The following is a 27,912-nucleotide window of genomic DNA, read 5'->3' as shown; positions in this document are numbered from 1 at the left end:
CTAGTAATGCAAGTGGGAATGAATACTGAAAAGCTTTGGAAAAGTTTATACATCTACACATTTAAAAATTGGACTATCACAAAATTAATATAAAAATAATAATGATACAATTCAAAAATAGGAGAAACCACGGAGAGCTAATGGCACAAAATTTTGCAGAGTAATCTGTTGTATTAACACTTAGTACTCTATAGACAGTAGTAGCCATATCCAGAGAAAGCCGAAATATAACTAGCAATGAAAAAATACAACACACGAAAAACACTGCCGCACTCTTGTTTTCTAAAGATGCTTGCTTCCTCCGGACTTCATCCACCTCGGACCTGAATTATTATTGGGGAATAAATCAGATCCCAACGAATTAAATAATCTTCAAGCTTTGATAATCAAAGAGCAAATTCACAGCATAGGTAAGGTCCAGAAACAGTAAATAATATATCAACTTTCTTCGTAGTATTTTCGTTCTATGGCATGATTTATTTTTATTCCCGAGACCAAGCTCTTCAGAATCTCGGTACTGTAAGTCTACGAGTATTGTTGTCATAAATATAAAGCGAAACGAAGGTTACATTTCCCCCCAAATACATTACCATCTCTCATTGCTTTTATTTGATTTGCCAAACCCGATTCTTTACCTATTTTTGACCCAATAAAAGTGAAAGAATGGCCAGAGATAAGACAAAAACCCTTCCCTAAACTTTCTTTCAACTTAAAGAGAAAAACCAACAACCAGTTTATAAACCGGTCTAACAATTAAAGTTGATTCTGAAATCCAAACTGGTTTCAAAACCAGTTTTGAACCTTAACAGATATAATAACAAGTTTTAAACCAGTTTGTAAGATATCCAAATAAATTTTCAAAATAAAAATAAACTGGTTTCCAAATCTAAGTTGGTTTTGTGGTTTGGATTGGTTTTAAATCCAAACCATGCCTACTACTGTTAAGTTACATGATTACATAACAAGCTTACAACAGTACAATGGAAAGCGTAATTCAGAGCTTTCTTCAAATATAAATGAACTTACACGTCCTCTGTCTCTCTCTCTCTCTCTCATATATATATATATATATATACTAGATTTCAGATATAACAGATAATTAAATAAACCAAAAACATAAAAATTTGGACAATTATATACTTTTGGTTTAGTTATCTATATTATATCTGAAATCGTGTGTTTGTGTCTGCGTGACATATGGGATATAATAAATAACTAACGTGTAAAAGTATTTATGTTTAAACAGATCAAGTCATAAAATTAAAACACAGTTAAAAGTAGCAAGTTATATGATTGTAAATTATTCTACACAGCAGACTATTGGTGGACAGATTTAAAATTTTATCTTTTTCTTTTTTATCTCAACAGTAATTATACTGAGTACTTTAATACTCTTCTAAACCTTTTCCCTTAATTGTCATAAATATTCAACTACTCTACTATTTTAAAGATACTTTCAAAGTGAAATAATTACTAAATTTGAACTAGCTCTTACGTTCATATAATACAAACTACAGAAAACTTATACATTAAACTCTCACCTTAAAGCAGCATTGTCCCTGACTAGATTATCCAACTGCATGGAAATATGAGCCTTCCAGAATTTGAGATTACGAGCATCTTTTGTCTGCAAGGTCAACAAATCATTTGAAAAATGAATGAAATGTAGATTAATAATGTTTTATCGAATTAAACACATGTGACAACAATATCCAGGACAGATTTAACATACGATAGCATCCTGCTGCTCAATGAGATTCTTAATGTCTTCTTTGATATTCTGTATATGTATATCTTTTCCTCCCATGTCTTTGCTGTACTCCTTGAAAATATTGACATATCTAGAATTTAAGTCATCCATATACTGCTCCAGAACAAACAAATTTAAGTCTAGAGTTCGAACTTTCTGCATCAGAATCTTGAGAACAGTATCCCCAGGCATCCTGCCAACTTGTTGACGGGTTTCTTCAACTGGATCAGGAATGATGGTGTTTACTTTCTCATGATTTGAAGAAGAGATATCTGAAGCATGATCAGAATTAATCCCTCCAAAATTATTTTTATGAACATCTTCAGTCTCTGAAGGATTAGAATGCTGGGGTGATACTGTCCTTTTGTCAGTATTACCATCCCCGGGAGCGAACATATTATCTTGAGTATTTATCAAATCCTCCAGCATCCTCTCAACAGCATCCACACCATAAACTTCAACCACACTAAGCGTGCAATAAAATTCAGAACCATAGTGACTTTGAAGATTCAGCTTTAAATATCTCACCCATTTTGGTTCCTGAAGAACAAACCTTTGAGTATGCCTCACATTTGAGGCAGTGAAATTCCCAAGGAAAACCCAACCATCTGTTGGAAAGCTCATACTGCCAAGAAGTTCAAAAGCTTTTAAATTTGAAGAATGGTGCTCAAAGTTAGCTATTTCTATAGTATCTACTAAGGTTTCTTCGGAAAGTTCTATAATGACAAATTTCTGTTCAACAGAACATGGATTTCGTAGATACTTATCTTTGTCTCTGCTTAAGATATTAGATGCACCTTTGGATTCTTTGTTAGAACCTAAAACTTTTGCTCCCTTTGATGCTGAAGCATAATTGTATTCTTCACCACCAGGCTCCACTCTATGCATTACACTTCCAGATGAACCAGTGCCAGATTTAATTTTTGAACTAATTGCTCTGCTCTTAAATTCATCAAGACCAAGAGGCACAGTCCAAGATAAATGATCAGATTTTTGCACATGATCTTCGAGTCTGGCCGAAGAATTACCACTTTCAACTTCGTGTACCTCGGTAATAGGAGTATCACAATCTTGCTTATTACAAGTACCATGTTCAGCATAATCACGCGTTTCTTCATTGGGGAGTGACTCGGTAACAAAACCATTGGTCTGGGCATCTTCAGAGTGTAAAGCCTCAGGGGCAATGTATGCAATGGTTTCTTCGACCAAACCTTTCTCAGCAGAATCAGAGCTCTTACACTGTCCAAGCTTATCTTCCTCCCAATTCGGTAAAGGAACTGAGTATTCTTCAGATCCATCTACATCCATAGATAAGAAACTGACTAATAAGAATATGCATCATGCATCTGCAGTTGAATATGGTATGAAAGGAGATTCTCCTACGAACGAGTGAGTAGGTTGTGAGGTTTTAGAGTGGCTTATTCCCTACAACCTACTAGGGTTTTGGTATCCTAAAAGAAAAGGGTTTGGTGAATTGATGATTATGGGTCAGTTCCTAATCCTAAACAGAACAGAGTACGATTCATTCCATTCAATTAATTCCAAAACAAAACAAATTGATTGATTGGATTACCTGTGGGATTGGGGGTGTAACCATGGCCGCGACTGATCCATAAGCTTAAGAGGAAGATCAGAGTCCACAACAGAAAAAGCAGAGAGAGGGAAACTGCACACCCGGAGGCAGTTTTAGCGTGGGTTGATGTTGTTGTTCTTCTTCTTCTTTGGAGAAGAGCTTCACGTGATTTCTGCATTGCAATTGCAATTGCACACGCAGTTGCACATGAGTGCCTATGCTCAGCACAACAACTGCATCAATTCAATTCCCTCTCTGCAACGCACAATAGTTGACAAACATTCAATTCATTTGATTGAGATCAGAAAACGAAAGAAAACGAAAGAAAGAGGGATCTGACCTGTGTTGGGGTTTTGAAGAAGCGATCTCTGTGTTTGCAAATCAAAATTCAGAAACAGAAGAACCATTCAATTACAAGTCAAGAAACGGAACCTGCTACCAAACTCTTCGTTATTAAATTTCCATAGCCCGTTACTATAATTTTCTTAATTATCCATTAATTAGGTTACATGTGATTTTAAAAATTATTATAAAAAATGAAAAGCTTATCTATACTATTATATAACACAATATTCTTTTTGGTGTACACATTTTTTATTTTCGTTTTTACTTTTTAAATAATTATTTTTTAAAACTAAAATTATCACTTTATCAATTTTATTCTTATAATGGTCGTTAAATTTAATTATTTGTTATTTAACCCTCTTTTTAAATTTAATCATTTTAAAATTAAAATAACCATCTATAATGAAAATATCATTCAACCTTTTATACTTTTTAAGTTTCAGTTAACTGTTAAAATAAGACAAATTACATAAGAATTTATTAAATAATCGAGATATGATACACTCTTCTTATAATAAGTTGTTTAATGCACAACTAAAATTTATTTTTCTTGAGCTAATATGGAACCTTCATGATTCTCTTCCACTCAAAAAATTTAGCTAATGTGGTTAGGTTAAGTTATGACTTTGTCCACATTTTCATTTAAAAACTTTAAATTCGTCTTTCAATTTTTTTTTTCTCTTCTATTTTTGGAAATGTTATATAATTTGGTACACGTTAAAAATATTTATTCTAGAATTCGAAAATACCTTTCAAAACATCTTGTCCGAAAATGTTTTTCCTATTTTCTCTTACTCCTTTTCTTCACCCATTTGGGGTGGATACATGCATCAGACAAAATCTGGTAACAGAAAAAAGAAACATTCTGAAACGTGAATCTGGGATGTGTGCATCAACTTTGAATGTCTTGGTCATTTAGAATCGTGGTGCTGGTCTCACACCACAAACATGCTAGAAGGAGGCACTGCGCTGAGGAAGACACTTGGCGAAGGAACCAAAAGATGTAAAATTAATTTACACTCAATCTCATTAAAAATGTATTTTTATTGATCTTAGAAACGTTTGATTAAAATTTAAAATAAAAGACATAGCATTCGTTGCCAACATCTTTCTTCATGTAGCATGGGATTCTTTATTATTGATTTTTTTTTTTCAGTTTCAATACACAGCATTGCAAAACTTATTACGAATATGCGTTTTTTGACAATGTTCATTCTCACATAACAGCATATTTCACATTCCCTGTTAAGGAACTGCACGAGATAAAGAAAAGAAATACATGACCCATCGCCATACAGAACATGAACTATAAGTTTTCAGTTTGAGGAGATGAGTTTGCAGGTATTTGTGTTTTAATCCGGATGTATATCTTGCCCAACATGAAGCCAGGAATCACCACCTTGTTGCTGCTCTCCATCAATAGTAGCATGTTTCAGTAATATGCCAAACAAAATCTTTCCCTGTTTTGATATATTTATATTAGAACAGTGATGCATCAAGAAAATCAAATATATAACTGAATTCTAGCTACAAAAAAAGGCCAACCTTTACCCTCCTGTAGGATGCTAACGTTGCCAGTGGTTCATTTGACTTTTGCACTTGTCCCGAATTTAGTGCAAGGTTGATTATCTGGCATCGATTACAGCCCCCTAGCGACTGATGAATGAACCAAATTAAATATATTAAGCAAAAGAATTATGCTCTCTTTTGTCTTATTCTTATATTTTTTGTAATTAGGATGATGACTAGGATTTCACCAAGCTATTCCTTCATGAAGAACTCATAATTATAGAGAATCCGTATTAAGACTAAATTGCACATAATCCTCTTTCTTTTATTTAGAGATAAAATCTAGTCCACGTTATCTAGAGATAAAATCAAATTACAGTATATAAATCCAATCCAAACCTTACTTAAGAACAAGTTTTGTAAAATTAAGTTAGGCTTAAATTCTATTTTCTTTAGGTCATAAAATATTGTGCTAACCAAGATCTCATCGAAAAAAAGGATGAATAGTCACATTCTCACCTAAAATATCTTAGATTAGCATATTGCTACATTAGCAGTAAATGGAATTTATAACATAGACGGACAGAATCCATGAATTTGCTCAAATAAGTACCATTAATCAATGCAAAGCGTAGCTCAGGTTAGTCAAAAGGGGTTATCTACTATGTCTAATTTCTCAATAATAAGAAATTTGTTTTATCATGCCATATAAAAGGTTATTTGAACTTACACTGAAATGCTTATTTCCAATCTTAATGTGTCTCCATCCATCTTCAGCATAAGGCCTACCTCCAGATACCACAAGATTGGGACGAAACCTACTTGCACTAACTTGCACAATTGCTCTTCCAGATATCCCCTTCTGTACATCTATTTAACATCATTACAATTAGCAAACATTTAATATTCCAAAATATTGGGGCTGAGAGACTAAGAACAATATATTATTAGTTTGACTAGAAATATGAGAACTTCAATATTATTTTTACTGGAATAATCTGTACCGAGGGATTTCAACATTTATAAGACACCTAATAAAATCTAGCCTCATATATGTAACAAATCCACTATACTAATTAATGGAAGTAAAGGAAAAGAAGAAACAAAAACTATACAAGGAAAAAATATTTGGACAACATGAAAAGGGAACAACAAATAACACATCTCTCAACTTGTGAATGGATATTTATCATTCCTTGCATGTTAATAAGATCTCAGCAGCCTTCCACAGAAAGTATCTTGTTCAATACATCTAACAATTGACATCCAAAAATGGAAGTATGTCATTTGTCCTTGACATAGTGTAGATTTTATGTACTTTGTCCTATCATGCAATTATGTGGAATACAAAGAGTAAATTTAATTTTGTAAAGCATCTTCCAAGGGACTTTATATTTTATTAAAGCCATCAAGTCTGATGTATTATTTATGGTCTAGTACTTCCAAGGATCTTTTCAGTTAGATCCTTCCTTTCAATGTGGTTAAGGTTTCTTTCTACCCTAAGGTTCAAATGTAGGGTTGCATAGGTGTTACAGTGGAGGACAGTTTCCAGAAAAATGCAGTCAGGCATAGCAAATATGCAGTTCAGTTACCCCTCCGGTTTAGCAACAATTAATTATAATGTGTAGTGGGAAGAGAGAGAAAGGGGGTGTGATATTTTGGTTAACTTCCCTTTCTCCTGTGAAATCCTGTTTCTCTCTGTTGCCTTGTATTTCTTCTATATTATTGTTAGAAGTGGGTTTTATGTCTAACTCAACCCCACAAAACCGGCTTTTAAGGTGAGGTTTGCACCTCACTTATATATTGTGAATTGACCTTATCTTTAGTCGATGTAGGACTTCCAACACACCCTCTCACACCGAGATATATTTATCTCGTGCGTAGGACAAGAAATTAGTGGGTGGTCCGTTAGCTGCCCGATATCGGGTGGAACAGAATGTCTAAGAAAGTTCGCTAGGATATGCTCTAACTTGACTCTGATACCATGTTAAAAGTGGGTTTTAAGCCTAACTCAACCCCACAAAACCGGTTTTTAAGGTGAGGTTTGCACCTCACTTATATATTGTGAATTGACCTTATCTCTAGTCGATGTGGGACTTCCAACAATTATAATCATAATTTCCTGTGCTCTGTATTGCATTTTCTGGATTTGGTATAATTTCTCACATCAGACTTATAAAAATCATTACAATAGGTTATCGATCTGCTTTGGTCCCTACCGAGACCCAGATGTCAAGTCTCAAACAGTCTAGACATATTGAACGACCATTTTTGATGATAACAAATGAGATTACGTTTTGAAGTAACATTGGCTAATCAAACGTAATCAGAAAGTACATAAGATTTCACCATCGAAGAGAATGTAAATAAAATGGATTCTCTATACATAACAACTAGCACACCTTCTATCATCTATATGATCATCTAGTGTATCAAGCGTGAAAAGCACTATCTTTACGAAAGGATCTTTAGTATCTTTCTAAAACCAGTGCTATTTAAAATAAATATCCTTACATGCTTTATTTCTGGAACAAATCATGTTCAGACAGCTATGTCACACTTTCTTAAATACAGTATCACCATATAAAAGGAAATATACTATTTGGGATATGTTCTGTATTTTCACCTCTTTCTTGTTTTAGATATCATAAAAAAACTACAAAAGTATCTTGGAACAAAACCAAAGATTATCACAGTCTTATATATCCAAGATATCAAGATCGCAAGAAGACTGACTTCAATACACATAATAAAGTTGTCATGGTACTATAACATATACATTCCAATGAAGCCTATAAAAAATAAAGACCTCAAAGAAAAAGACACAAGAATCTTGCACAACAATCAGAAATAAGAAAAAGGATCCTTCAAGCAATACAATAGTATTAAGAGGGATCTGTGCAAGAAAAAAGTCATGGTCATGTCCTTCACCTACTGAAAATTAAATCCCTGTTTGGAGGGTCTAAATTGTACGTCTTCTCTGAGAATTGACTCCTTTTGTTGCTCACATACCTTTGTAGTGAGAAGTGACAGCAAAAAATACTTGGCACTCTTAGATTTAAGGTGAGATTAAGAGTGTTTTCCAAGTGTGACTTTCTGCATTTGGTCAGGAGCAACTTTGTGTACTTGAGTTTTCAAAGAGTGACTTTGTGCACTCGTGTTTACTAGGGGTGATGTTGTGTATTCATTTTGTAATCAATAGGATTATGGTAGAACCTTTTAAAAGTTTCTTAAACGAGGACTGGATGTTGCTTAAAGTTGGAATGAACAACTACTTGTTGCCTCTTTTATCTTTTGTAGAAGGTATAGACGTTTGTCCTAGACTGACTACCAATTGTTATCTGGATCGCAAAAGCTTTTGCACAAAAAGTATTAGACTCTATTCAACACTCCCTCCCCTCTTCTCCTTCTAGAGTTAGCCTGTTACTTTAATTGGTATTAAAGCTATAACCTCTAGGGGTTACTTTATTGCAAAACTTGAGGTGATATCCATAAGACGATATAATATGTTTTTGGATCTTTCAACATATTCTAAAAAGAAAATCTACCATCAACTTGAAAAATGCCAACTGAAATATTAGTTGACTGAATAATTTGAAGTGTTATTACAACATATATTGACTAACTAATAAAATCTAAACTAGTATTTATATATTCACCAAAAAGAGCAAGTATTTATGGGCAAAAAATCTGCCATCCTAGTTAAAGGAAAAAATGATACAAATTTTAAGATAACATACCACAAAAATTAACCATTGTAGTGGGATAGCCCTAGGCCATGTAAACCTACACAAAAATCCCATACTTCCAATGTGGGATCCAAGTTGCATACCATGCAATTGGATCCTTACAAAGATAAAGTAAAAACTGTAAAAAAATCTAATCTATACAACATGAAAAGCCGAGAGAAGGAAGCAAATTAAACATTAGTCATAATAGTTGGTGAATACCTCGGGAAGAAAACTTAATATTTTCTAAAGCATTTTCAATGCCTTTCCGCTTTGTTTACTACATTAAAATCCCTTTTGCATTATTATGAATATCAAATAATCAAATCAATCAGCAAAAAAGCAATCCATCATGCATCATGAACGAATTTTTTATAATTGCCAAACAGTTATTAAAATCTTCCATTACATTTTGTAATGAAATTAAAACAACAAAAGACATGGACAGGTATATTATGTCAGAAAATCAGTATACCTGAGCTTAATCTTCTGTTTAGATCACAAACACTTTCTTCAGAGACAAGTAAGAACTGTGCTTCATTGGCAAAATTAAGTTTGTTCTTCATATCTCTACATGTGGCTGCACCTTTGATTTTTTTTAACGTAAAATCTTGATTGAAACTAGAATACTTTAACAAAGAGCAAGTTCTACCAATTGCTTCGGTAAACCATGCATTGGTCTCATTGTCATAACTATATACCTTGTATCTGTGAAAAACAATTAATTACAAGTATGAGACCAAAATAAAATTGACTCTGAATAACATGTTATTAACTTCTTAAAGCTTAGAATAGAATATATTTTCCAACGACAAGACAAACTATTAAGCTTCATGAGATACCCTTATATTCAATTAATCAAAGCCAGTTGTTAGACATGGAGTTTAAGCCTAACTTAACTCCAAAAAAACGGCTTGTAAGGTGAGGTTTGCACCTCACTTATATATTATGAAATTGTCTTATCTTTAATCGATGTGGGACTTCCAACACACCCCCTCACGCCAAGGTATATACATCTCATACGTGGGACTAGAAATGAATGGGTGATTCGTTAGCGGCCCGATATCGGGTGGAACAGAATGTCCAAGAAAGCTCGCTAGGATAGGCTCTAACTTGGCTCTGATACCATGTTAGAAAGTGGAGTTAAATAAGGCAATTTCATAATATATATATAAGTGAGGTGCAAACCTCACCTTCCAAGCCGGTTTTGTGGGGTTGAGTTAGACTTAAACTCCACTTCTAACATGGTATCAGAGCCAAGGTAAAGCCTGTCCTAGCGAACTTTCTTGGACATTCTGTTCCACCCGCTATCTCGGGCCGCTATCGGACCACCCATTTCTAGTCCCACGCACGAGATGAATATACCTCGGCGTGAGGGGGGGTGTTAGAAGTCCCACATCGACTAGAAATAAGGTCATTTCATAATATATAAGTGGAGTGCAAACTTTACCTTAAAAGTCGACTTTATGGGGTTGAGTTAGGCTTTAAACTCCACTTTCTAACACCAGTATATGTACGAAACTAATGAAATCACCCATAAGATACAGAAGAACATTCAAGAGTCTGAAAGTAATGTCTCCCAGCACTCTTTAGATGGTCAAGAAGCATCTTGAGCTAACTACATAAGACTAAGCTTGTTTTAAGGATAGGCCAAAGTTGTCAAGGATCACAATTTAATCTTCCCTTCTTCTAACTCTTTAATCCACTTTAAAAGAACGTCCAAGAAAGATAACAAAGATTGATTGAATAATCATCCTCCTCACTATTATGATCACCGGAATGCAATGATCTTATTACTGATGTACATTAAAAGGGTTGTTGGAAACTACACACCTGTTCATGTATTTTCATATTCATGTATAGGCCTTTTCCATAGGAAATAGTATTATACAAACATACATATAAAGGAGGGTTAAAATTGTTTCCAAAGTAACTTGAAGACAGTACTCTACATCTTGACCCTTCATTGTTTTTTCCTATCTGATAGTTCTAGAATGTAACTCAGTTTTAAATACTAAATTAAGAGAAAATGAAGGGTTGACTTAGCAAGTCTCTTCAAATTACTCTGGAAATAATTTGATATATATATATATATATATATGTGTGTGTGTGTGTGTGTGTGTGTGTGTGTGTGTGTGTGGTGTGTGCAAACTTTGCTAGGAGCTTTATTCTCTTAAGCAATTCACCAACTCATTTGGATTAAACAACTTCAAGAATTAAGTTCGGAGACACTTGGAAAATGAAATTATGCCGTAATAATCAAGTGGCTCTATCCATATCTCCACTCTAGTGTCCTAGCATACTGCAATTGATTTGTCATTTTACTCGCAAGAAAGTTCTCTAGAAAGGTGTCACTAAATTTGCCAATTCTAATAATTAAATAACAGATTAAAATGCCTATTGGAATCTGCAGCAATTAATTTTCCAAAATTTGTATTTGTAGTAATATTTTCAAAAAAAAGTTGTCTGACAATCAAGAGTTCAATGTATGTGTTCCAAGATTAGACCATTTATGTGTCAACTTGAGGAAGAGTCCTGGATATAGTATTTAATGCCTACCCAAATTAGTACCAATTCATTTTCAAAATCACTTACATAGCTAGTTTTTTACCTTAGAGTATATTGTCCATGTATTTAGGAACTAAAACCACCTTTTCCGCCTTGTAATCATAAAATCGTAACCAATTCAAAAGTGAATAGTAACTTACGCAATTACTCAATTTATTCTTACAATCCCAGGAACTTTCTCAAGCACAATCATTTATTTGCAAAAGTATGTTCATCGACATCTTTGCAAGAGTCCAATTTAATTAGTATACATAGAAAATTAATTATGCATATAAGATTGTATACCTCTGACCATATAATTCAATATCCTCTATAGCATCCTCATAAACATTTGACTCAAGTGTAATTTGCAATCTTTCTTTGCAACGTGGAGATTCTACAAACAAAATTCCCTGACTAAGGTCTATAAAGGTGCTTACAAAGCCCATTTCAGGAACCTACACAAAATTCAGATCAAACAAGTCAAAACTCAACAATAACCATCATCCTCAAAAGTAAAAGCTAAGTAAACAAGCAACACAGTTCAAGGTGAGGGATAGATAGAGTTGGATAGAATATCCATTAAAGATTAGTGAAGGTAACAACACTACAAATGTTAGCTTAGTACCTAAATCCACAGAAGCACCATACAGACATGATGAATAAGTATTAACAAGTGTATAAACATTAAAAGCGTCGCCAAACAAATTAGATGAATGAATATCTAAAAACTCTAGATTCAAAGTGTATGTCCTTGTCATGCTTGGCCATTTCCCAAGGCTAGGAATGGGTAGAGCATCCTCCAATTCTAAACTTTCTATCACCAAAAAGGAAAATCTATACTTAGAAGCAACCAAATTGATTAAAAGTTAAGCATCATAGATGTCTAACATTATAGGCTTTCTTTTTGGGTTTTGACCTAGCCTCCCCACTTGCATGTGAGATGCTCTTTCATTGTTTTTATGGTACTTGGGGTGCTGCAACTGATTGCTGCTATTAGGGATGCCAACATAGCTGAGATTCCAAAATGACAATGTTATGCTTAAGAACTTCCATCTTTTGATAAAAAAAAACATCACGGATGTTTATACCCAATGCTTAACAACATAGTGTGCAGAAAAATAAAAATGCATTTAGGAATTAACAAAGTATTTATTCAGAATTTTGCGGAACAAAACAATTTATATGTTCGACCATCCAATTGAAACATAACAAATTTGAAAAGGCCTTTTTCTTCTTGGGGGATGGATGTCATTAACGGGTATGTTATTCCACAATTTCTCTTTAAACTTATCTTTGTTCCATGCACTTGTGAGGTCAGAAAACACACGATTATGAAGGACCTTGTATGGTCAGGTGAATCAAAGTCAACAAGACATCATATGTTTCATCATTGAAGATGGTAGATTTGTATTCATCATCGAAAGAGGATTTGGGTCTTGTTCATTTAGTTTCAAAGAACATTATTTTAGCATGCATAAATCGGTATCATGGAAATTCCTCAAACACTTTGCTGAATATTGGATTATGTTCCCTAGGGTAGGAGGTTAAATATAAGCTATTGTTTTTTGTTGATGGTACCGGTAAACTGATTTCCAAAAGATAAACTTGGAATATAGACCCTGACTCAAACTGCTTTAGAGTTGAAATGGTCACAACAATTACTTGAAGAAATTGATTTCATTAGAGGATGGAGCATACTGAGGTTGGCCACAGTTTTCTTCCAAGAAAAACTCCAACAAAACCTTATTTCCACATTTCACGCAAGGATGGGATAGCAGCTTTATGACATTTTGACTGAGTCACTTAGTTGTAACCAGGTTATTAGGTTAATTCTAAACGCATAAGGATTTTAAATTATATAAATTGTATTTGTCTTTCGTCAACAGATACAGGACACCTGGGAAAAAATCAGTTCACCCAATATACAATTTTCTTTCCTCGGTACAATGGTGGTCCTAGACATTTGAGTAGGTGGAGTACAAGGACACACACACGAGATAGTCCCAAATATTTATATTTACATGTGTTCCCTACACACATTTTTTTAATGTTAATACCCTCCGAGAATATTTTGTCTATATTTTTAAATAACAGTACTGAAGTTCAATCCTTCTTATAAATAAAGAACCACAATGACAGATTGCAACTAGAAAGGAAATCATAAAAATTTACCTGGTATGATATCAACATCACAAAGATTGATTTACTAAATTACAAAATATTTAATACTAGCCTAATAAATCAGAATATTTAAAGCAATAAAATAAAAACCACAACTAAATCATTTTCACCCTATTTATGTACATGATCATATCAAACATTCAGATCTTCATTGATCTATAATAAAATTAAGAGTTTGAATTCAAAAGATTCCTGCAGCCGTAAATATCTATCAACCCTTCGTTTTGGTTCATTTTAACTGTTGTTAATGGCAAAAACTAACTCCTATGAGAAAAAGAGTCTCACTGTTGTGAATTCACCAATCTATTTCCATAAAATCAACCAAATTGAAGCACCAAATCAAAACTGAAAAAAAAAGAAAAAATGCAGTTCCCAAAGCATGCACCCTGCATCCACAGATTATCTAAATTTTAGATCTTGTCTCCATAAAACCATTACCTTTTTTTGGGTAAGTATTTCACCAGTTGGGCTTTTAAGAATCCACTGGCGATCATAGGTGAGGCCTGCACAAAATTCAAAGATATTGTTGTCAAAAGCTATACGAAATTGTAGATTGAAAAAAATGAAAGTAGTTTTACTCCATAAATGGAATGATGTGCTCTTTTTTTTTATTTTTAGTTGGTTACTACCTCTATTAACTTAGTGTTGAGAATCAGGTTATAATATTCTGAATCATATTGTAATAAATCAAATTTATAGCCATAAATATCTCATTTAGGAGAAACAAAGCATGCTCTTATCATGTGTAATGAATGCAATTAGTCTATATTTTTATAATCAAAAAGTAAGAATGTTAATGCATGAATGTACTGACTAGGTTAGAACCCCATCATATCAATCATCTGCAGCATTCCCAATAAGCCCATATATTCAAGCACCTTAGTGTATTCCAACTCTTAGAGAAAAGAGTCTTTTTGAATAAGGTTGTAAATGTACTTGCTTTGAGTCATTAGAAGAGATTTATTGGGTAACCGCTTGATTTCAATGGCCAGGATATAGTCCAAGTGGCCAAAATCCTTCAATTTCAGCAGGTTCTAGTTGTTCTTTCTCTAACTTTCTTATTCTTGAAGTTGACAAAATTATAAGTGTGCCTGTAAAATCAGGAAAAAATTACCATTGCTGCTAAAAGGCCAACTCCTTGCACTGAAACCTCCGCATGATTTTATTGGATATATTGTAATTGATTTGAGATAATAACCAGTATCCACAAAACCATTCTCTAGACCTGCAGGTGATCAACTGAGTAAATGTCCATCTAAAACAGTAAAAGCAGAATTATACTGTGAAAATAATGTGCTACAAGGCTTTTAACAACAAATTTTTAACATAATCCTGGATTATTATCTGACAACAGCAATACAATAATTAAGAAGTTAATTGATGATTAACAAATACAAATAAAAAATTTGAATTTGATATACGGCCCAAGATGTTGAAATTTTGAAATTTTGTAAGAAAGGGTAATTGTCTCCTTCAGTATCTCTTGAATGCAAATTCAAGAAGGATTTTTTAGAAGAAATATATAAAGATTCATTGCCCAAGGGAAGTGTATGAAGCAATGGAGACTTTTTATATACAAAATCTAGTCTTTTCCCAATAGACAGGTAAGCTACATAAATCAAATGACCCCGTTGTATCTATCCATAACTAATTCTTCAAAAAAGTGATTTAATTTGGAACTCCTTTAGATGGTTTTCCTTGTACTACTTCACAGACTACCTCAACCTCTAGTTATCCATTCATTTCTAGTATCGCATCAAAGCATTTCTAGTTTTAACATCAGGCCATTCACATGTCTAGGCCTGTAACCTTCATACTCCAATCGAGATGTCCATTCTTTGGTAGCCGGTGTCTTAAGAAATCCTATATTAGCTAGAAATAAGACAAGATACTAGTTATATAAGGCTTGAACCCCAACCTCTCTTAACAACCTTTTGGAATTGAGTTAGGCCTAGTCCATTTCTAGATGTCTGCATCATCAAGTATTGTGCATGCAAAAAAGAGTTGGTCTACATGCTGTAGGATCCAAAATCAATTTCTTGCACACAGATGGACTCTAATTCCCAACACCATCCGATTTCTTCCTTGAAATATTCAACCTGAAAGTTTTCCAGAAGTTGAAACAGCTTTGTGGCAAATAGTGGTTTATTTCTTGCTATTTGGCTTCATAAATTTTTTAATATCTCTAAAAGGGTGCTTTTCCAATGATGTGTGTCATTCTAATAATGATCTAGGTCTGTTTGATAAGTTCCAATGGGTCTGATCTTATTTGGGACACTCATCAATTTGGAGCCACTTGGTGTTCTTCCTTCTAATTCTCTGTTTTCTAGGGTGTTCCTTCTTGTGGTAATCTTCTGTGCCTGTTTTGTAGTGCCTGTCTTTGGCACTTGTAATTGTCTTTGATTTTCAATGGATTCAACAGTAGAAATGTTGAAGAAGATAATAAAATTCATGGAATCACGATGACCACTGTTGGACCCAGCCAAAAGATTTAGCTGACTACAACCCCATAAAGGAAAAAGCAGGCAACCCAATACACGAGGCTCCCACCAAGTGAGGTTTGGGGAGGGTAGATGTATGCAGCCTTACCCCCAAAAGCAGACAGGTTATTTCCACAATTTGAGCCCATGACCTCCAAACAGAAGCCTTGCCCTCGCATAAAAGAAAAATAATCAACAGCATCAAATATTTGATATCAGTTAAACAGACCTCCTAAAGATACTATTAGAAGACCCACATATATATATACTATCGAGAATCTCTTACTGAAAATTGATAAGTAAGCATACTAAGTAGCTGCATTAAAGTATACACTATAATACACAACTATTTGTGCCTTTTCATGTGGGAAGGAGAATGGCAAAAGTACAAATGCAATAAAAGTACAAGTCCTTGTCATTTAACGAACATAACCAACAGGATGTGAATTCATCAACTAAGGGGAATAAATTAATTTGGAAAAGGATGTTGACCTTTCATTTGATTTCCATGGTTAATGTGATTTTGAGGTGACACAAAGGAACTTGCAACAAAATCAACAAATTTCTGAAAAACAGAAGATAAAGGGTATAACAAAATTAGTTTTGTCAAATGGGTAACCGAAATCATGAGAAATGAACTTAATCCAACATCAAGGAGAATAGAAATTCGTAATAACATAGTCTTTGATTCCCAATTAAAAACTGAACCTTATCCAAAATAAACATGTTGCCCCTTTTCCATAGTAAGAAAGCATAGGTGTTTCTTTTTAAAGTAAAGGTTTTACTCATGAATAAAATAAAAAATGAATCCAGAACCAGATGGGGGTAAATGCTTCCAAAGGTTGAAAAAATTTCAAAATGATCTAGAGATTCCTAACCTTGGCATCCTCATATGTTGACATGTAGCCAAAGGATACTCTTACAGCACCAACAGGTTTACCATTGATTATATCATGATCATCCCAACAAACGTGGCCAGCCTAAATACAAACAATTTGTCATGTCATATTATTATTTTAAATGAAAATAAGAATGCTACAGAATCATCATACATTCGATAATACTAACTAGGTTAGCACTATTGAATTATAGTATACACTCATTACATTGATATTAATTGTTAGTAAGTAAAAGAATATGTAGAAATACCTCAGTATTTGAAATGAGATCCAAATGAGACAAGCCAAGGTATTTTGCACATGCACCTGGATTGCAGAAGCATCCTGTCTAAACAGATAGGCAGTGAAGATAAATAATCAGAATTCACTCAGTATCCTCCTGAATATAAAAGAATGGCAAAACTATAAATAAACAATTAGTTTACTACCATGATTACGTGAATTTATAAAAAGAAAACGTTAACAAGAAGAAAACTGTAATTTATACCCTTAGCTGAATTGTTGAAAGTGACGCCAATTTTTCCACTTCACGATATCCATACCAAGAACCATCTGGCCGTTTCAAGTTGAATGAAATTATCGACCCCATTTCATGATGCAATTTCTGGGTGAAAATAAAAAAGCATTCATTGGTTGCATGTTACTAAAGATGGATGTAGAGTGAACTTATCGGTTCTATGTTGAATGAAATTATAGGTCCCATTTCATGATGAAATTTCTGGGTGAAAATAAAAAAAGTATTAAACGGTTCCATGCATTGTATGTCTAAGGCAATGTGTGCTTTTTTATTTAGAAAAACAATAACCAAAGTATGTCATTTCCTACGTTGTTTTACAATGTTGTCCTTACTACCAGATGAAAAGGCATATCAAATAATATTGTGCAGCAAGGAGAAAAAACACCTCAATGTTTAATAAGAGGAACAACTTGCAGAAGAGGCTAGATGGGAACATGCTTGTAGAATAATTTGCTTCCTGAGGTTGACACAATATGGACATGATATGTCAACTAATCCAAGTAGAAAATTGCAGTAGCTCAACCCATTACTTGATTAGTGCTTGCCAGAACTAAAACATCATGGATACCAATTATACTTTTCCGATTCTCAAAGACAACTTGAGTACTATAGCTCTAACACATAATCAACTACTACATACTCTTCTTACGCAACACTTGATACTATATCTCTCTTTTGTTCAAGAGTGGGTCATCAACAAGAACATGCAACTGGTTCATGTTCCTACATTTGATTAGATTGTGATGTTCTCACTAAAGTCTTATTTCCTACTTATTTATTTCCCTAAGGTCCAAGCTCAAAGTGGCTATTAAAGATCCTTCATTAACTAGAGATAAGACCAATTTGCAGTTTATAAGTGTGGACAATTTTCACCTTACAAATCAGTTTTGTGAGGATGAGTTAGGATTAAACTCACTTCTTAAGGGTGGCTAATGGTTGATTATCCCCTTCTCATGAGCTAGAGGAGTATTAGAGTAGAGATGTACTCTAAACACTCATTAGTGTTCTGACTCTCTATTAGTTAGTTAGTCCTCTGATGCTTATTTGTATAACTATATATAATTGAATCTATGATCACTGTAAGGTTGTTTTTCATTCTTCAAAATACAAAATACTTTCTAAAATCCCTCTAAACTCCAGTACAGCTATTAAAGCACAAATAACTAAAAATAAACCATGCATCTAAAAAAGTAAATAGGACAAGAAATTGTGAACAAACTAACCTTTGAATTATGATGCCCGTAGAGGATGCAGACACTAGATCCATTCCCATGCCTCATGGCCAAAAGCATTCTCCTTGTATACAAGGCAAGAGATGCTACATGTCTACAAGGCAACCAATTTTGCATGCTTTAAAAAATAAAAAATCAAAGGATAATGTTAAAATAACTTAAAGCAAAAAAGTAATATAATAAATTTCATCTAGAACGTGTGTTGAGATTCAACATCAACTAGAGACATGTTACCAATATAGTTCCTCAAGGCTTAGGCAATCCTCACTTTTCAAATTAGTTTTGTATGGTTGACTTAGACCCTAAACCCAAAATCACAAACTTCGTAACACATCATAATGCACTATACCAATTTAATACCCATTCATTGTGAACCTTTGCTCCCTCCTTTTCACCTTCCTTACCTACACCCAATAATATCAACAATCCCCACTCTGCATCCATGGGTTATCATAATGTAAAGCACAAGCACCAGACAAAAAGAAAGATTACCCTCTATTACAAAAATTTAATTGTTGGAAGTCCCTAATCAACTAAATAAAACCTACGGCTGTACAAAATGACTTACATGTGATGACTATATAAACTGTGCAAACTAACTTGTTTCTACTAACATCCTCCCTCAAACTCAAGGAGAAGAAGATTTTTCAGAAGAAAAACTCTTTAATTGAATTTACTCCTAAGAAACATAAAACAAATTGAAGATAGAGGCTTGGTTAGAATATCTGCCCATTGATCAGGAGCTAGAATATGACAAATACATAGCTACAAGGCCATAACCTTCTCTCTCACAAAGAAAACATCAATCTACTTGTGCTTAGTACGATTATGAAATACTGGATTGTGAGAAATAGACATACCACTTTGATTGTCACATAAAAGAATTAGTAGTGAAAGAAATTTGTAATTTAGTAAAACGAGCTTTAAACTTATTTATTTTCCATGTGCATTATCCTTGACTTGAAAAACTAATGTACAGCCAACAACCTTTCTATTAGAGGGTAGAGGTACCAGATCCCAAGTCTTTGCTTTATAAGAGCATCATACTCTTGATTCATTGCATCCAACCAATTTGTATCTTTAAGTGCTTGCTTGACACACTGGTAGGTTCAGAATGATGTAGTAACAAAGAGGGATGAACTTTGTTATGAAAATACCAGATTTAGATCTAGTATGCATAGGATTAGTATTAAGTTGGGGTGCAATATGAGATACTGAATTAGAAGATGAGTTAATTGTGTAAGGAACAGTATTAAAAATAGAAGGAGTTACACAGATATAGATGAAGTTACACTAAAATCAGGTGTCATGGAAGTACTAGACAAAGGATTTAAAGCCTGTCGACGTTGTGTCAGATTTGAACTTAAAATATTGACCAAGATCTTTGACAGAATTTGGTGTATTTGGAAAAAGATCAGGAAAAGGAAATCTATGTTCCTTAAAAAGAACATCCTTTGAAATATGTATTCTGCCACTAGATGATATAAATATATATATATATATATATATATATGTGTGTGTGTGTGTGTGTGCGCGCTTGTTATCTTTGTGTAACTCTATCTGAAGAGAGAATTAGAGAAGATGAGCTGAACATGAACTGAAAAATTTTACTATCACCTATAGCTCACTAATAAAACCTATAGCTATACAAATGACTTACATGTGATGACTATATAAACTGTACAAACTAACTTGTTTGTACTAATAGTTACAAACTTTTAGAGATCTTGTAACACCTAGAGATATGGTCAAATTATAGTATATAAGTAGATGCGAACCTCTACTTACAAACTGATTTTAAGAGGTAGAGTTAAGCTTAAAGTCCACTTTATAATATGGTATCAAAATCTATCCAAGTGAGGTTTGTTGCACAATTCAGGCCACCTACTATCATCCCGCTATCAAACCACTTACAAATATCTAGTCACACGGTCGAGATGTTAAATTCTTGACAGAAGAGGCCGATTGGAAATTTCACATTGACTAGAGATATGGTCAAATTATAATATATAAGTAGATGCAAACCTTCTCTTACTGGTCGCCTTTCAGGGGTTGAATTAAGCTTAAAGTACACTTTTGAAGATAAACTAACAGTCCATTTTATCTTTAAAGAACCCAAGTAAAAATACATAAATTTCTTAAAAAATTGAACAATGAAAAAAGCCATTGATGTCCCTTTAACCAGCTAAAACATTTGGGTTATACTCCACAGAATTGCAACACAACAACTCTAACCACAATGTGATGCTGCTACAGAACTACCTATCACATGCTTAGAATAACTAATTTATACTTATGTCTATTTCTTTTTTTTTTCTTCCCTTGATCAGATGTTGAAATTTGAAAAGTATAATCAGCAAGTTAAATTAGTCATGATCAAAAAGAATAATATAATATATAACAAGAACTTCGAACGGTGAATAAGATTATGATTGTAAATTCATGTCATAAGCAGGATATTTTATATATTTATACAACTTTATATACCTTGATATTGCTGATACAGTTAGAGAAGACAGGATTTTGAAGCCATGGCGGATAGATACTATGCTCAAGAATGAAACAGTTCCATCCTCAAACAGTTCCTCAATGCCTTCCCTTCTTTTAACAAAATCAATATCAGCAATGGATGCGCTAACCGTTCCTGTGATGGGGTCCTACCAATCAAATAGCCATGTATAAACTGCAATGAAGCAAGTAAAGTCTAAGCCACAAACCTCCACTAAAATAAGTCTTCTTCAGTAGCGTGGCAGCATCTGCAATGTAAAAGAATAAAATAGTCAATAACGGAAAAACTTCTACAGAGTCAAATGAATAGCCATGAGACAAAAGTTTCACGCTCAAGGTAAACAAGGCACAGCATCAACAGAATTCACCCAGAATAGCATACAGTGAATCAATCAAGCATTTTCATCCTGAGATATAGATACCAGCATAGATGACTGTCTTGTACTTAAAGTCAATAGATTGATGAATGAATGAATGAATGAAGTATAGTTCTAGCCAAAGTTAATAACAATATCACATCATAAAGACTGTATACTTTGTAGATAATTCAATTAGTGTTGAATGTTTGTGAGGTAGTTAGTGGGTTTAACTAACTGCTTGTAAAAGTACTATAAATAGTAATGATGTATTGTATTGTGATACATATGACTGAGAAATAAATTTCAGATTTAGTACCCATATCTCTTGTTCTTTTCCCTTTTTCTTCTCTAGTTTGTAGGTGTGTTTAGTGAAGAAGCTGCATAGAAAGATGATAGGAGTGTTGTCTACTGTTAATCTAAATCAAGGGGGAATATTGTAAATAACTCACTTACTGTTGTTTGTTAGTTAGGAAGTTAGTGGGTTGTTAACTACTGCTTGAGAACTCAATGTCAGAAATGAAGATTATAAGAGAAGAGGAAATGAAGATGCTAGTAGACAGCAAGTCAGCTCTTAGCTTGGCTAAACATCCTATTGCTCATGGAAGGACCAAGCATATAGAGACAAAATTTCACTTACTAAGGAATCAAGTCACTAAAGGGAAGTTGGAGGTAAAATACTGTAGTACTAGTGAACTGATGGCTGATATTTTAGCAAAGCCTCTAAAGGCTGACAAATTCAAGCTCATTAGAGAGAAGACAGGAGTATTGTCTATTGCTAATATGCATTAAGGGGGAGTGTCTTAAATAATTTAGTTAGTGTTGTATGTTAGTTAGGTGGTTAGTGGGCTGTTAACTAACTGCTTTTAATTAGTGAGAAATAAATTTCATATTGAATACCCATATCTCTTGTTCTCTTTCTTGTTTGTTCTCCGTTTTGTGAGTTGCTCAGTGTGTATTCTAACACTATAAAATTAGAATTTATATCCATTGCTCATAACACAACCAGTAGCTTACCATTTCGAACAATGAGAGCTCCAAGACCAGTTGGATAGCCAAAAAGCTAACAGAAACGCAGAAAGAAAAAACTTCAGTTTTTGAAATATTCCTTCATAAAGCAAAATTAAAATATATACTCTTTTACCTTGTAAAATGAGATAGCAACAAAATCAGCTGGATACTTAGACAAATCAGGTGGCATGGTAGCACTTCCCTTGGCAGCATCAATTAAGACCATCCATTGCCCATTTCTTGTGAAAAGAAATATACAAATAAGCAAATATACAACCATCTATGCTTCACGCTTTAGAGAGTTTCAGAAGATAAATAAAATGTTCTCTCTCTCCATACATATAGACAAACATTGCAAAACAAAACAAAAAGAGAGAGTGGCTTAAAGAAAACAACAGCCAATTATTTGTTTCTTACAGAAAAAGAAAAAAGTAAGCAAATAAGCAAATATCTACACTTCTAAGAATTTTCAAAGACAAATAAAGCTCTTTGTGTTATTAATTTTTTGTATTTGTTTGTAGGGTGGAAGAGTTCTGTATAATGGATCCTCTTGTACTATTTAGATCAAGCATTTGAATCATAATTTCTTCCATATTTTTAACCTCTGTCCTAACCTTTTCAAGTGTTTCTCTGTAGAAGAAATATATATAACAATCCTAAATGAAAGCTGTAGCCATGAGGTGACAGCTCTGTTAGTTATAAATGTAATGATGAAGGTTATATCCTGATACAAAGAATAACAGACCGTTTACAAACAGCTAAGAAAAACAGAAAATAAAGAAATTGACATTTGCTTATATTCTCCTACACCAAACATCTATGCTTCAAAGAATTTCCAAAAAGAAATAAAGCTCTCTCAGAGTGACTTAAAAAAGACAAAGTAATTCATCTATATATAGTCTTGTTTTGTCATTGGGGTATCTGTCATATTGAAAAGAACAAGTAAGACAAAGTGAAAGAAAAAGCATGTAAATAAATATATGAAGTACAAATGTTGTACAACTAATGCTCTTTTTGGTGCTTATGGTAGATCTAGAGAGATTGTCATGCTGCTACATGTTTCTTTTTTTACATTTTTATTCTTGATATTTTCTGAGGATTTCTTATCATCTTGCTTCTGTACCTCTGTTTTCCCTCTTAAAACGTTTGCTTATCAAAAAAATACATAGTACTAAAATTAAAGTTCCTGCATACAGGATCAGTCTCACTGATGTGTCCTTATATTCTAAAAAACAGTAAAAATGACCCAAGAAATCATGATTAATATAACTCAGAAGTGTTCAGAAATGTATCAAACTTAAATGTAGCTGTAAATATATGCATGTTGTAATGAGTAAAAATACAAAAAGGACAAATGAAACACATTGAAGAATCTGAATAGGTAATGACTAATGGCCAGGTAGCAGTAGATGCGCATAATCAGAGAAAGAGTATAAGTGGGAGAATCAAAACAGTCAATCCAAGTCTCAAAGATTGCATGTGGGCGTCAATCCACGATTCAAGGATTACATAGGGCAGTACTTGCATACACAATAACTGTAAAAAGAAAACTTGCATACATGGTTACACATTTGAATGTTACAGTTTATTTAATTATTGTCTATCATATACCATTTTCAACAAAAACAGAACATTTTACCTTTCAAAAAGAAAACATAAAGAATATTTTGAATGATGACAGACAAGAAAATAATAAATTGCACAGCATAATCAGTTCGACATACAAGTTATTTGAGAGAGTCTGCATTATCAAATAGATATGCATAACTAAGTCTTTATTATGTTATTTGGACAAAATGATTCAATGCCATATTGAAGGAGTCAATAAGAGAGAATGACGTATATTACTTGCAAACTGAAGAAATTCCCAAAATCTTGCTTGAGTCTTCCTTGATAATGTTCACCAAGTCTAGACCAAATCTTAATCCAGAGAAATTGCACTCTGAGGGAAAGGCAAACAAATTATACACATCACCTGCATTGAAGAAACAAATATAATAAGTCATCTAAAGCCCAGCAACATATACATGACGTAAAGAGTTACCTGTTGACTCTCCTTCCGTTGACCTAGCGACATTTCTCCTCTGAATCTGGTGTAGTGACATCTTTGTAGTAAGTGTTTCTCCTGTAATTCCAGGATGTATATCTTCTTCAATATCTACTGCAATAGCCGCTGCTCCACAACCAAGAGCATATCTATACTAGTTAAGGGGGGTACACAAAACGGTGTTATTAATCATTTAATGTAGCAGAGAAATCACAGTGGAAAAAATTAAAAACATATCCACATTTATCAGAAAGTAACAGGAACATTTTACTACAGTAGTTTTATTGCATGAGAAGATTATTTTCAATAACAGCCAAATGAAAAAATAAGACATTCTCTGAAGACAAACTTGAGAAAGTAAAAGAAAATCACTGAAAATATTATATAAAATAGACAAGACCTCGAGTCTTGTTGAACACAAAAATCGTTTGAAAAGAAATGGATTTAGAGTCACATCAGGACCAAAAGAAATATCTTAATGAATTCAAGACATCTAATGCCAAGATTCATCCCATTTTACTAAACTTAAACAAAGGCATTGTTTCATCAGTCCAGCAATATATTGAACGGTAGCTATCATGATAAGCTCATCCTTTTTCCTTACAACAGCTCTGTGACAGGAAAGTGAAAACTAGAATATCATGATGTCTTCTACCTCCGTGTTGTAGAGCATTGTTAACCTTCGGTATCCAGTATTTGACCAAAGGAAATTATTATAAAATTGAACAATGTATCATTTTTTAATCGCGTAGGATACTCTCTTATCCCAAGAACACTATTATGATTCTCCATTGTATACATAAAACTACTGCTACAATTCCACGGAAAAGCCTCTCCAACCAGCTTCAGCGCTGCTGTTGCCCCAGAGGTAAATATACATTTGTATTCTTTAGGTGATGCGTTGCAGTAGTCAAGGACCTGCATGATTGATAGTTCGATAATCCGTGCAAATGTAGAAATTTCCAGAACATATATGAAAAAGTACAAAAAAGAAACACCAATAGCAACTTCCAACTACTAGTTGGACACACCTATTTGGGTGACCCAACTTGGTCCAACCAGTCAACCAAAGCAAGACAAAGTAAAGCGAAGAAAAATAATTACGTTCAAGGACCTGCATGATTGATAGTTCGATAATCCGTGCAAATGTAGAAATTTCCAGAACATATATGAAAAAGTACAAAAAAGAAACACCAATAGCAACTTCCAACTACTAGTTGGACACACCTATTTGGGTGACCCAACTTGGTCCAACCAGTCAACCAAAGCAAGACAAAGTAAACCGAAGAAAATTAATTACGTTCAAGTTGCCATTGAACTTCATTATTCTCTCCTCTATCATCTCCAGAAATCGATGAACAAATTCTTGCATATAATAGTAACATCTACTTTTCACTAGAAAAAGATACACCATCCCGAATCAAATCTCAAAATTATCATAATTTAATTACAAATAAGACGTTTAACATGCTTAAAAATTAAAAATTTACATATACCTGCAGGCGGGCATTCTTCACAATGTCAAGAGTTGAAGAACTGGAGTCACTTTGGCTATCTAGTATCAATGCTAAGGAAATTCACTTCAGAAAGTCGGTGTCAACCACCACTTACGTAAATTCACTCTGCATTCAGTGTTAAGAATATCGAACTACAAAGATTGTGAAACATATTAGGATACGAGGATTTCCATATACGTTACTGGTGAGATCGTTGAAAACTGATTCCATTTGCAGGTCAGAGTATAGAGTTGCCCCAGCATGGTCCAAGTAGACAAGATCTGTAAAAGCAGAAAAAAAACAAAAATAAACAAAACAAAACAGAGAATAATTGATATTACTTTATCATGTTGATAGCGTTTGAAACTGGATAATCAATGGGAAGTACGAGCATGACCTTGAAATTGTAATCTCTTGAACTCAGTAGCTCGAATTTGATCAATGGACTTGGGGCCCTTAGGATAGCCGTAATGTTCACCAAAATCTCTGAGGAATTCTTCTTTGGCACCGTCGCCCATGTGTGACGCCATGACTCGAGAATGTTAGTGTTAGACGGAACCGTAAGAAGAACCCCGATAAAGCTCCAAAGGCAAATAAACTAAAGGGTATCGCGAACAAGATGGAAAGTGATTGCCTACACGTTTCATCCATAAGTCCAAAAGCGAACACATGGACGATAAATAAATATATATATATATATATATATATATATATATATATATATATATATGCCACGTCATGCGCCGTTTTTGGTACATGGGACAAGAAGTTTTTATTCCTGCACCCCATAACTACTGCTTGCACTCCTATAACTTTTAACATTATCTTTCTATGCTTTATGGTGATTTGTGGATTATTTATTCTGGAAATACTTTAAAAGAAGTTTTTTGAATAAAATTTTTAATATAATACTTTTAGAATATTTTGTTTCAAAACATATTTTATGTTGTTTTTTAGAATCTAATAAATGATTTTCGAATACTATATAAACATTCATTTCTCTTTATAGATTTGAAAATATTAAAATCCGAAAGATTTCTAATTAGGATTTCTAGAATGAGAAAAAAATTATAAAATTATATGACCTCGAGTAAACCTAACAGTTTACTCTTCTTCTCTTTTTTTCTTATTATCTTCATGATTCAAACTTCATTCTATCATTACGGTGTATTTTAATGATGACTTTCAGCTTATTTATTTTAAAAAACTTTTAGAACAACCTTTTTGGAATAATATTTTCAAAACAATATTTATAGAACAAAATTTTCAGAATATGAGAGATATTTTATGGGACAATTTTTTCGGATACTTCTTTTAAAATTTATGAAAAGTTATATGAAATACTACATGTACATCTATTAACATAAAAAGTTTAAAAGTCTTAACGTCCAGTATTTTCGACTTTTAATGTCAAACTAAACTCCAATATCGTATCGGGATACGTTAAATTGATGTTAATGTTCAAAATCGACATCCAAAAATGTTGGTTTGGTGAGGGTTTGACGTCCAAGAACGACGGATGTCAAACCAAAAATAGGCATTTCAAATTAAAATTAGGCATCTTTTAACGTTTGTCGGTGTATACTAACTGAGGTCAAAGAATGTCAGACTGTACCACAGTTGACGACAATTAGTATATCGTCAAACATCAAAAGTTAAAATTGTTTGTATCTACAATTTTCTCAAACTTGAAAAGCATAAAACATTTCAGTATAGTTTAGAAAATTTAC

The 27,912-nt window shown here is 33.4% G+C and overlaps 2 protein-coding genes across 7 annotated transcripts; both read right to left on the bottom strand.

The window, feature by feature from the left end:
• Positions 1 to 60: 60 nt before the first annotated feature.
• Positions 61 to 3,819, bottom strand: LOC114170476 (SUN domain-containing protein 4-like). The gene is made up of 5 exons (XM_028055963.2): positions 3,664 to 3,819; positions 3,324 to 3,578; positions 1,733 to 3,048; positions 1,542 to 1,627; positions 61 to 323 (listed from the first exon to the last, which is right to left on the bottom strand). Exons 2-5 carry the CDS (start codon positions 3,499 to 3,501, stop codon positions 77 to 79), a joined length of 1,827 nt encoding a protein of 608 aa, XP_027911764.1. The 5' UTR covers positions 3,502 to 3,578; positions 3,664 to 3,819; the 3' UTR covers positions 61 to 76.
• A 942-nt stretch (positions 3,820 to 4,761) lies between these two features.
• On the bottom strand, positions 4,762 to 26,849 carry ABA3 (molybdenum cofactor sulfurase (LOS5) (ABA3)). 6 transcript variants are annotated; one of them, XM_085668568.1, is made up of 23 exons: positions 26,580 to 26,849; positions 26,365 to 26,463; positions 26,183 to 26,241; positions 25,444 to 25,604; positions 24,684 to 24,835; positions 24,488 to 24,614; positions 22,773 to 22,878; positions 22,646 to 22,691; positions 21,482 to 21,520; positions 21,252 to 21,408; positions 18,756 to 18,882; positions 17,503 to 17,619; positions 17,266 to 17,343; positions 16,995 to 17,096; positions 16,609 to 16,681; positions 16,226 to 16,282; positions 14,751 to 14,861; positions 14,075 to 14,139; positions 11,759 to 11,910; positions 9,381 to 9,613; positions 5,908 to 6,047; positions 5,214 to 5,324; positions 4,762 to 5,128 (listed from the first exon to the last, which is right to left on the bottom strand). In XM_085668568.1, exons 1-23 carry the CDS (start codon positions 26,710 to 26,712, stop codon positions 5,021 to 5,023), a joined length of 2,553 nt encoding a protein of 850 aa, XP_085524694.1. In that variant the 5' UTR covers positions 26,713 to 26,849; the 3' UTR covers positions 4,762 to 5,020. The 6 variants fall into 6 exon arrangements, with proteins under 6 accessions (XP_085524694.1, XP_085524695.1, XP_027909805.1 ...); XM_085668569.1 differs by having other exon boundaries at positions 5,220 to 5,324; XM_028054004.2 differs by having other exon boundaries at positions 18,756 to 18,858.
• Positions 26,850 to 27,912: the final 1,063 nt, after the last annotated feature.

Source organism: Vigna unguiculata, chromosome 11, assembly GCF_037176805.1.
Source record: "Vigna unguiculata cultivar grain cowpea cultivar isolate G323 ecotype 2 chromosome 11, ASM3717680v1, whole genome shotgun sequence".
Lineage (NCBI taxonomy): Eukaryota > Viridiplantae > Streptophyta > Magnoliopsida > Fabales > Fabaceae > Vigna > Vigna unguiculata.
This window is presented reverse-complemented; position numbering and strand designations above follow the sequence as displayed.

Bases quoted from the DNA above. Each gene is read 5' to 3' on its own strand.
- LOC114170476 (XM_028055963.2), bottom strand. From the start codon at position 3,501: ATGCAGAAATCACGTGAAGCTCTTCTCCAAAGAAGAAGAAGAACAACA. The intron at 3,049-3,323 runs GTAATCCAATCA...CTATGGATGTAG, and splicing joins TTACACCCCCAATCCCACAG to ATGGATCTGAAGAATACTCA. The intron at 1,628-1,732 runs GTATGTTAAATC...TTGACCTTGCAG, and splicing joins TTGAGCAGCAGGATGCTATC to ACAAAAGATGCTCGTAATCT.
- ABA3 (XM_085668568.1), bottom strand. From the start codon at position 26,712: ATGGCGTCACACATGGGCGACGGTGCCAAAGAAGAATTCCTCAGAGAT. The intron at 14,862-16,225 runs GTAAGGCTGCAT...GATCACCTGCAG, and splicing joins TAACCTGTCTGCTTTTGGGG to GTCTAGAGAATGGTTTTGTG. The intron at 5,325-5,907 runs GTAAGTTCAAAT...TTCATTCATCAG, and splicing joins TTGGAAATAAGCATTTCAGT to TCGCTAGGGGGCTGTAATCG.